This window comes from Chaetomium globosum, genomic scaffold (genome assembly GCF_000143365.1).
Source record: "Chaetomium globosum CBS 148.51 scaffold_6 genomic scaffold, whole genome shotgun sequence".
NCBI lineage: Eukaryota > Fungi > Ascomycota > Sordariomycetes > Sordariales > Chaetomiaceae > Chaetomium > Chaetomium globosum.
In genome coordinates this window covers 3,168,316-3,178,312 of record NT_165981.1, presented here as the reverse complement: position 1 = coordinate 3,178,312, position 9,997 = coordinate 3,168,316, and the positions used below count along the sequence as shown (strand labels likewise).

General features: G+C 55.8%; 3 protein-coding genes across 3 annotated transcripts in view; 2 read left to right on the top strand and 1 right to left on the bottom strand.

Annotated features, from left to right (window-relative positions):
• CHGG_09339 (uncharacterized protein) overlaps positions 1 to 2,496 on the bottom strand; it is a gene marked incomplete at both ends in the record, with an annotated part of 3,853 nt that extends 1,357 nt beyond the window's left edge. The window contains 4 exons of the mRNA XM_001227265.1: positions 73 to 135; positions 204 to 349; positions 409 to 738; positions 800 to 2,496. Coding sequence (XP_001227266.1) covers positions 73 to 135; positions 204 to 349; positions 409 to 738; positions 800 to 2,496 — 2,236 coding nt within the window. The remainder of the gene's footprint in view (positions 1 to 72; positions 136 to 203; positions 350 to 408; positions 739 to 799) is intronic.
• Positions 2,497 to 3,300: 804 nt separating this feature from the next.
• On the top strand, positions 3,301 to 4,039 carry CHGG_09338 (uncharacterized protein; the record flags this gene model as incomplete). The annotated part of the gene is made up of 2 exons (XM_001227264.1): positions 3,301 to 3,418; positions 3,528 to 4,039. 2 exons carry the CDS (start codon positions 3,301 to 3,303, stop codon positions 4,037 to 4,039), a joined length of 630 nt encoding a protein of 209 aa, XP_001227265.1.
• Positions 4,040 to 4,969: 930 nt separating this feature from the next.
• On the top strand, positions 4,970 to 9,732 carry CHGG_09337 (uncharacterized protein; the record flags this gene model as incomplete). Its single annotated transcript, XM_001227263.1, has 5 exons — positions 4,970 to 5,618; positions 6,129 to 6,421; positions 6,634 to 8,381; positions 8,456 to 8,938; positions 8,997 to 9,732. 5 exons carry the CDS (start codon positions 4,970 to 4,972, stop codon positions 9,730 to 9,732), a joined length of 3,909 nt encoding a protein of 1,302 aa, XP_001227264.1.
• Between the last annotated feature and the right edge of the window lie 265 nt (positions 9,733 to 9,997).

The window sequence follows — 9,997 nt, the reverse complement described above, 5'->3', positions numbered from 1 at the left end:
GGCCGGGAGTGCACATGGGGCCGCGGCAGTTGGGGTCCGTCATGCTAAATGACCGTCCGTAGCTAGACACACCAACAACGACCTTGTTCGAAGGGACGCCGGCCTTGGTGATCATGGCGAGCGCATAGTTGGTCTCTGTAAGATTCACACTGGGGGGCGTCCGGGTAAGCATAGACCGAAGTAGAAATAGGAGCGCAACTTACTGGGAGCGGAAGACAGTCGCCCCCTGGCCAGCCCTTCGGTGGCGAACTGGTTCCCCCAATCCCATTGTCCGCGCAGATCGTAGGTCATGAACACAATGTAGTCCAGCAACGGGGCCATATCTGCGATTGGAAAGCCTTTGAGGTACCTGGCCAGTCGCAACGTGTCAAAGGGGAGAGAACTGATCGACGGGTTGGTGGGGCTCACCAGTACGAAGCCGGAGCAGCAATAGACAGACTTTTACCCGCGGGCAAGATGGCCTTGACCATCTGGAGGAACTCTAGATAGTTGGCGCCATCATTGGGGCCTCCAGGAGGGATGCCCGGGATATCAGGAGCCTGAATCGTCAGGATCAGCGATGTTAGAGTAGAAAATAAGGGCACGCGGGGTGTGGTTCTTACCCCCGGATACTCCCAGTCAAAGTCCAGCCCGTCGAGGTTGTGTGTTTGCATGAATGAAACCACATTTTGTGCAAATGTCTGTCGGTTCGCGGACGTGACACCGTCACGGAAGATTGGGAATGTGTCCGCCTCAGTCCTGGTTTGTGTGAGACCCTTTAATCCTCAACCTCTCTGGCTTCAAAGTTTAAAGGACTTACGAGAAGGACCAACCACCAAATGACAGAATTTTCTTGAACCCCGTCGTGGCCTTGAAGTCGTTGAACTGTGTCTGAGTGTCCGAAACATCGACTTGGTAGTCGTTGGTGATTCCACCAAAAGCATAGTGAATATGGCTATAACCACTCGGGATCTGGGCGGCGGTCATGCCCAAACACCCGCGCGTGGCCGCCCAGGACTCCCAGTAGCCGACCTTGAGAAACTGGGCGGGGTGGTTGTCGTTGTTGGCAAAGTTTGTGCCGCAGTTGGAGATGCAGCTCGCCGTCCCCGGAGGTGAAGTCCCGGGGGCCCCCGTGTCGGACTGGTAGATGGTGCAGAAGGACGGCGTGATGCCGCACTGGCCCCATATGTTGCAGCACGAGTTGAGCGGACAGGGGTTGAGATTGGCCAACTGCGAGAAGTCGCTCGGTGCCTGCGTCCCCAGGACTTGGGGCCCACAGATGGCGTTGGACACGGGGGCCGGCATTGGGGGGCTACCGGTGCTGAGACAGATAGCCTGCCCAACCTGCATAAACTGGCAGCCGTTCCAGCCCCAGGTTTGCTTGTTGAAGTTCTCAATATCGTCTGCCGTAATAAAGTGGTCGCTCGCAATCAGGGCGCACCACTCGCCCGCCTGGACTGTGTATGTCGCACATGTTCCGTCAGGGTTTGGCTGCGGCCTGAAGTCTGGGAGATCGCCTGGCGAACAGCAGACGTGCTGGCCAATCTGAAGGGTCGAACACAAAGCTGGTAAGGGGTTGTAGGACTCAAAGGCCGCACCTGAGATGCCGCACCTAGCCGCCAGTGAGCCACAGCCATCGCCTGAGACGACTTGGGTCGTCGAGCAAGTATTCCGGGACTGTTTGCCAGCTAACGTGGTGTTGAAGTGCCGAGACGGCGGGGCTGGAGATGCCGTGGTCCGCCGTCCAACCTGGATCTCGCTTGATTCGCGGATGCTGTCCAGCCCATCAACGCAGGTGCCGTTGTTCCATTGGCGAAGCGTGCTCTGGACGAGACCGACATCGCCCTCGGTGTTGACAATGAGACCGAGCGTCTCGGCACGGCCAGCGTCGGGGCAGGCCTGTACGAGAAATGTTGTTCCCAACCCCCCCTCGGCGATGTTTTTGTTTGTCTGGTTGACCACAGATTGGAAGCTCAGAGGTGTGTCGAGCCCTGACCCAATGTACACCCCGACGATAGTGGCAGCAGAGGGAGATGCGCTAAAGAGGACTCTGGTGCCACAGTCCTCGGGAATAAGGAGCTCGCGATCCAGGTCGGCGAGCAAGGGCTTGAGAGACTCGATGGATAAGAGGCCGTTGTCGGCAGCTACCACACCGCTCCGACCGATCTGCAGCGGAAAACTGACGGTGCTTGAGTTGCCGCAGTCCGAGTCAACAGATTGGGTGGTAGCTATGCTAGGCCCTCCATCACCGGTGGCGACGCAGGCGCGGATCAGGGTTGAGACCTTGGTGTTGCTGAGGTCGTTGACCAAAGACAGGTCGAAGAGTACAGCCTTGTCGCAGCTCTTGAGTTGGTCGACATGTTGGAGGACAGTCCAGTTAGCTGGGCTGGAGCCTACGTTGTGGCAGAGGTCCGGGCAGAGGCTCAGCTGGGAGTAGAAGGTCGCAGCCAAGGTGAAGGCTGGCTGAAGAAGCAGAAGTCTGGCGACATTGGCCAGAACAACAGGACGTGTCTTCATGCCAGCAACTGGGATGAGAGACAGCCCAGAGAAGGAGAGACGGCGGCTTGACGATCAATGTCAGGAAGAGGGCTGAGGGCACCAGTTAGAAGAGTACTGGAGCCGATGCGTTGCTGCAGTTCTTATACTCAACTAATAAAGATAATTCACTGTCCCGCTTCAGACTCCATGTTCGCCGCCTCGACCCTCTCGGCCTTCACAATAACCATCCCACCAGACCCTATGCCACCATCCTCCTCCCTACTCGCTTTCCTAAACTGCGACGCAGTTCTTGGTTAAAGCGCTGCCTGGAGTTCTTACTAAGGTACACTTGGCAGTCCGTCAATATTGCCTCTCTGCATCAATATTGCCTCTCGGCTTTGACACAAAGCACTTGCCAAGCCCGCGCTTTTATCATGTGCACCCCCTTTAGACCCTCTCTCGGGTGGGTGCTCAACCTGTACGTCTTACATATCATCTCGCGGGTGGCATATAACCATTACCGCCGAAGATAATACAGCCGAAGATATTGAACACATGCTGAGTAAGTCCTCCTCCTAGTGCTAAAACTCTTCCGTGGTTTAGTTTAGGCAGCCGTGGGGGGGTAACATGACACGCGAGATATTAACTATTTGGACATTTGTAAGAAGGAAGTCACTGACGTTGTATTATTATATCTAGGACCTCGGGCCTCATTTCTTGCTACAGCTCTCCACTGAAGATCTCGACTTCAACCACGGTCCCAAATAGCCGATTCGGTGCCGCGCTCTACCTACTTGTACCCTCTGGCTTTATGCCTAGTTTGACGATCTGAGAGGCACTGCTATGGGGTCCTTTCGTTTGCTCACACTGGCCCTTTGTTTCGGCCTCTTGCGCATCGTATCTGGCGCTCCCGACGTTATTTTAACAGTCCACGAGGCCGCGGATTGCCTGCTACGCTTTCGTATGTACCCCTGCGCCGATGTGTTCTTCCCCATGACTTAGTATTTATTACGTACTTTACTGTCACCTGCAGAACTGCCCCCGGCTAACCACGCAACCCGACCTCGTAGAGACCCCGCAGTCCGAGCGAACCACGCTTGAATCACGCGTGACACAGACAACCTGGACCCAGACACCCGACGACGTGGCGAGGACCATTGAGGACTTCAGCAACATTGAGGGCCAAAACGTGCCCCTCTGGTTGAGCGGCAGCACCGCCTTCCTCTACGCCGGCTTCATCACCTCGGACTGCATAAACATGACCCCCCAGCCCGGCCTCAACCGGCCAGACACAGCCATCTCCATCATCCTCCCGTCAGGCGTCGCCAAGCTGCAGAGGGTTGGGCCGAACCCCGAGATGATCTCGCCGGGTAATGCGGCGAGGACGGTTGGTATCCAGGGAATCAATGGGCAGCTCGACGCTGATGATTTTGCCTACGCGACAGGGGCAGCGGTGGAGCACGCGATTCGACAATGGCAAGCCGAAGTAAACAGATGGCGGAGCCCCTTGACCGAGATAGGATTTCTGGCGACCACTGGGATGACTGGACAGACAGTGGTGATCCGCGTACCTATTATATGAGATATCAGGGCGAGCTACGCTCTTCTAGATACAGCCGAATCCTTTGCACCTCTCTTTTTGGGCATCCAGTTGGCTAGGAATTTGAATACACTGCCTGGTCGTTAACGTGGTCGTCGTCGTAGCCAGGCTCACAATTTTGAACCCTATAGCTCGGGGATTCAACCAACAAGGGCTCATAAAATTACCAGATCCCTCTCAACTGTCAACATCCTGTGGAAAAGTGGTTGTGGTGTTGTTCCGGCTGTGGTGTCAAGGCGTCCACTATGGTGGCAGGGGTAAGTTTCTTCTCCCAACTGGTACCGATGGAGAGCCCGCCCAACCCAACCACCACAATTGGCTTAGTTTTTTTTTAAAAAAATGGATAGGGCCATATTATCCTACATCCACACGCCTTTCAACACTCTTTTCCTTAACGGGTGTTGTGATTTGGTTGATGCAAGAGTTGCTACGAAAATGCGTGTAAAGTTACGCTTTGTGACGATTTGGCGTGATGCAGGGGGGCTGGTCGGGAGTTACGAAGTTACCCAGGGAAAAAACTTCAGCACGAGACCACACCAAGCATTGGAGAAAGTTCTGGCTGGTTGAATCCAAAATTCGCGGCCCTCCCGCAGAACACTCTAACCAATTACAGGTGGAGTGGCGTCGGGCATGGCCAGCGACAATTTGCCCCCCACCATGCCCTGCTGCTGCAAGCTTTCCCCGCCGTCGCGACGTTTCCATCTCTGCAACCTCACGTATCTACCTACCTAGGCAACTAGGTAGGTAACTTACCCCATTTAAGTCCATGTAGAGAGCAAGGGAGGGAATCCAGGGCCAAGAGCAAACTGCGGACTGCAACTTCGAAAACAAATTGAACACTATCAAACATGGAATTTCAGCTTCAATTCGGAAAAGCTCAAGGGATCACATGGTAGAAGGAGATGGCCAAAAATGACGGCCCGGTTGACCGGAAGAACTGTCGCAAGCGCGAGAGCAACTCACCCAAGCCCGCCGCGAGCTCGAGGACACCAGACTGCAGCTCCACACCATGAACCCAGGCTCAGGAAGCCCCTCTTGCTCGGCCGGCGTATGCGGATGTCGCCCGATGTACACCTCCTACCAGCGGTCCTAGTCTGGCATCCTCCGCAAGCCGGAACGGCTACGCCAGAGCCAGCGTTCTGCACGGTAGACATGACCAGGGTACCGGAGGAACACATCGAAGAGGCTACACCAGTGGCTCTTCGCAAACTCATCGAGAACGAGATGCGAGCGCCGGGAGACCAACCCAAATGGCGTTGTCTTGCCGTTACCAGAGACAGAGGAAACATCAACCGCCTTAGGATCGTTGGCAGGAACGAAGCGGAAGTAAAGAGAATCAAGGACATCATCGAAGCGAAGAAGGCGCCGGGTGCACACGTCCTACGTGACCAGCTGTACCCAGTCAAAGTTGACAACGTCAACCGTACGGCCGTTCTCGACCCTGAAGGCAAAGTACTCCCCGGAGCGGCGGAAACCCTGGGCCGAGAGAACGACGTGCAGATCGCCAAGTTGGCTTGGTTGAGCCGGAAGGACACTGCGAAAAGCGTATGGATCGATGGTGGTATATATCACCAAAGCCGGCGATGACTAGAGAGGCTCATCAATGAGGGTTTCTTCCACGCGAGAGGCGAATCGGGATACACGGGAATCTTCGAACGTCGGGCGCGGCCGAACCAATGCTACAACTGCCAGCAGATTGGCCACAAAGCTTTCCAGTGCAGGAACCCTCAAGTGTGTGGAATGTGCGCTAGTGAGGGTCCACCGTCACAGCGAGTGCTCAGCAGCTATACCGAAGTGCGTTCTGTGCGGAGGACCACATGAATCGTTCAGCAAGAATTGCCGGAAGCTCTATCCATCTCGTCATGAATAGGAACGTTTCAGGTCATCCAATTGAACGTCAGAAAGCAAGGGGAGGTGCATGATAGTTTGATGAACGACGTGGCAATCCAGGACGCTGCCGTCATAGCCATTCAGGAACCCCAGGCGCGGAAGGATCCAAGGACGGCTCCTGACGACCCCTATGGAGCATCACAAATGGACCCAAGATGATCCCGTGCACGTTGAAGGAAAGGTAGATGGGCTATCCGGAGCATGCTCTGGGTGAACAAAATCGTGGAAGCCGAGCAGGTGGCAGTGGACTCCCCGGACATCACGGCAGCAGTCATACGGCTCCCGGAGCGCGTAGTCCTGGTCGCGTCCGTCTACGTACCGTGTGGGGACGGCGAGGCACTAAAAGACACCTGCGAGAACCTCCGCAGGGTGGTAGCAAAGGCGAAACGGGGCGTAGGAACGACTGTCGATATAGTGGTTGCAGGTGATTTCAACTGCCACGACCAAATGTGGGGAGGAGACGACGTCTCATCCGTGAGACAAGGGGAAGCCGACCCCATCATCGACCTCATGAACGAGCTGACTCTAAGCACTCTACTCCCAAGGGGCACAATAACATGGCAAGCAGGTGGATACGGTTCGACTATCCGACCTGGTCCTGGCCTCGGAGGAACTGGCAGAAGCCGTGATCAGATGTGGAGTCCATAGAACGGAACACGGTTCAGATCACCGCGCGATTGAAACAGTCTTCGATATTGAGGTACCTGTGCCCGACGCACCACGACCGACTGCTTCTCAAGAACGCGCCATGGAAAGACATCAGAGCCAAAATTGCAAATACACTAGGGGACACCCCAGCGGAGGGGACAGTCCAGCAGAGAACGGACCGCCTGATGTCCACTGTCTCAGGCGCGGTTCATTCCCTCACTCCCAAAGCCCGGCCATCGCCATACGCAAAGCGATGGTGGACTACGGACCTGACGCAGCTACGTCACATCTACACGCACTGGAGGAACCGCGCTCGCTCGGAACGCCGGGCAGGTTGGACCACAGCCGAGATTGAGGAATTGGCAAAGGGTGCAGCAAAACAGTACCACGATGCCATCCGGCAGCAGAAGAAGAAGCACTGGGCCGAGTTCCTTGCGGACAACGACAACATTTGGAAGGCTGCAAAGTATCTAAAATCCGGAGATGATACCACGTTTGGAAGGATCCCGCAACTTGTTAGAGCAGATGGTACATCCACGGCCGATCATAGAGAACAGGCCGAAGAGCTCCTAACAAGATTCTTCCCGGCCTTGCCCGATACGATCGACGATGAAGGTCCAAGACCACAGAGGGCACCCATCATGACGCCTATCCTTACGATGGAGGAAGTCGAACGACAGCTGTTCGCAACGAAGTCCTGGAAGGCACCAGGGGAGGACGGTTTGCCGGCAGTGGTGTGGAAGGAAGTCTGGCAGGTGGTCAAGCACCATGTACTGGCGCTCTTCCGTGCCTCACTGGAGGACGGGGCCCTTCCCAGCCAGTGGCGACATGCTAATATCATCCCGCTCAAGAAACCGGGCAAAAAGGACTACACCATCGCAAAGGCGTGGAGACCAATCTCCCTCCTAGCAACGCTGGGCAAAGTGCTGGAGTCGGTGATCGCGGAACGGCTGTCCCACGCCGTGGAGACCTACGGCCTCCTGCCCACCAACCACTTCGGCGCGCGGAAGCAGCGATCAGCAGAGCAGGCGCTGGTATTTCTACAGGAGCAGATCTACACGGCCTGGAGAGGACGGAAGATTGTCAGCCTCATTAGCCTCGATGTCAAGGGAGCCTATAACGGAGTCTGCAAGGAACGGCTGGTCCAGAGGATGAGGGCACGTGGTATCCCGGAAGAGCTGTGCCGATGGACAGAAGCTTTCTGTTCTGACCGTACGGCCTCTATCCAGGTCAACGGGCATGCTGCGGAACGACGGGACCTCCCACAGGCTGGCCTGCCCCAAGGCTCGCCCCTCTCCCCTATCTTGTTCCTCTTTTTCAACGCGGATCTGGTCCAGCGAAAGATCGATAGCAACGGTGGTGCAATAGCCTTTGTCGATGACTTTACCGCCTGGGTCACAGGACCGACGGCACAAAGCACACGCAAGGGCATCGAAGCAATCATCGACCAAGCACTAGACTGGGAAAAGAGAAGCGGAGCGACATTTGAAGCAGACAAGACAGCCGTCATCCACTTTACCCGCAAGGCCTATAAAGCCAACTCGGAGCCCTTTACGATCAAGGGTCAAGATGTTCAGCCGAAAGACCACGTTAAGATCCTTGGAGTGGTCATGGATGCCAAGCTCAGGTATAAGGAGCATATCGCAAGAGCGGCCTCCAAAGGGCTCAGCGCGGCGATGGAGCTCGAAACGGCTCAGTGGTCTATCCCCGGCTACGGCGCGGCAGCTGTTCACCGCCATGGTCGCGCCAGTGGTGGACTACGCATCCAGCGTCTGGATGCACCAATGTAATTGGAAGACCGCGCCGGCCATACACAGGGTCGCAGAGGGTCGCGGCGCAAGGGATCATAGGAACGTTCAGCACGGTAGCAACACGCGTAGCAGAAGCAGAAGCTCACATCCCCACGGCTCAAGATCGATTCTGGAAGAGGGCGATCAAGATGTGGACGGACATCCACACCCTACCAGAGACGAATCCACTCCGCAACACCACTTCCCGGATGCGCAAGTTCCGGAGATCCTACCGCTCCCCTTTCTTTCAAGTAGCAGATCTCCTCAAGGACGTCCCATTGGACAGCCTCGAAACCATCGCTCCCGTCGTATTAGCGCCATGGGAGAGGCGAGTCCGCACTACGGTTGACAGAACGGGCATCCAGCAAAAAGAGACAGAGTGGGCGGTCCGGATCGCCGTAAGCAGCTCCGCACGAAACAACATGGTCGGGATCGGAGGAGTCGTCCGTCTCCCGCTGCCGATGCGAGATGGCTCAAGGAACGAAGCCTTTAGTGTGACGCTGGGCTCCAGGTCGGAGCAAAACCCGTTCTCAGGCGAGCTTGCGGCTATTGGGTACGCGTTGAGGTTGATTCGAAATATCAGGTACTCGAAAGATCATCCTTGCCACCAGCAACAAGGCAGCCGTGATGGCCTTGGAGCGACCACACCAGCAATCAGGACAACAATATCTCTGTCAGGCGTACGATGCGATAAGTGCCTTACGCAAGGCGGGAAACACGATCTCGGTCGTCTGGATCCAAGCGGGTACCAAAAACGAGCTGCCTGAACACAGCCAAAGCGAAAGCAAAGGAAGCAACAGTCGGCACGGACGACTACGCCACATTGAATCGCTAGGATCCTGCCATGCGGTCAATCATGCCCTCCGTATCGCATGGGCAAAGCGGGCACCGCCCACGTCCTTACCTGACAAAGTGGGCAGACATTCCAAGAGAGTCGATATAGCGTTACCAGGGAAGCACACCCAACTATTATACGACCACCTGTCCCGAAGCGAGGCCGGCGTGCTTGCTCAGCTTAGAACAGGCATGGCCAAGCTCAACACATACCTGCATCGCATCAAAGCAGCACCGTCAGACCAGTGTACGTGTGGACAAGCCAGAGAGACAGTGGACCACTTCCTCTTCCGATGCAAGCAATGGGATCAACACCGTAGGGAGATGCTGCAATGTACGGATGTCCACAGGGGGAACCTCTCCTTCTACCTGGGAGGAAAGTCGCCCTCGGATGACAAGGACTGGTCCCCCAACATGCGGGCGGTGCGGGCGACGATACGTTTTGCCATTGCCACAGGTCGTCTGAGGACTGAACAACAACAGAATGAAGCAAACTTAACCTCACCATCCTAAACCCCGACTAACAACCCCCTTCATCTCGTGTCACACGGAGTAAGCGCGCTTCAGCCGCCGAAGATAGGACGTTGGACACTTGGAGACTAGCCTTCAAGCCAGCTTACTATTCGTACAACTAACCCACGAGCATCCGCAGCAGAGAGGGCAAAATTGTAAGGAGATAAGCCAGAAAAGGAGGATGTACGGGCTTCATGAGATCAGGATCCATTTTAGGATATGTATTAGTAGATTGCATGATAGTTGCCCTTTCGGGTTAGGCCCG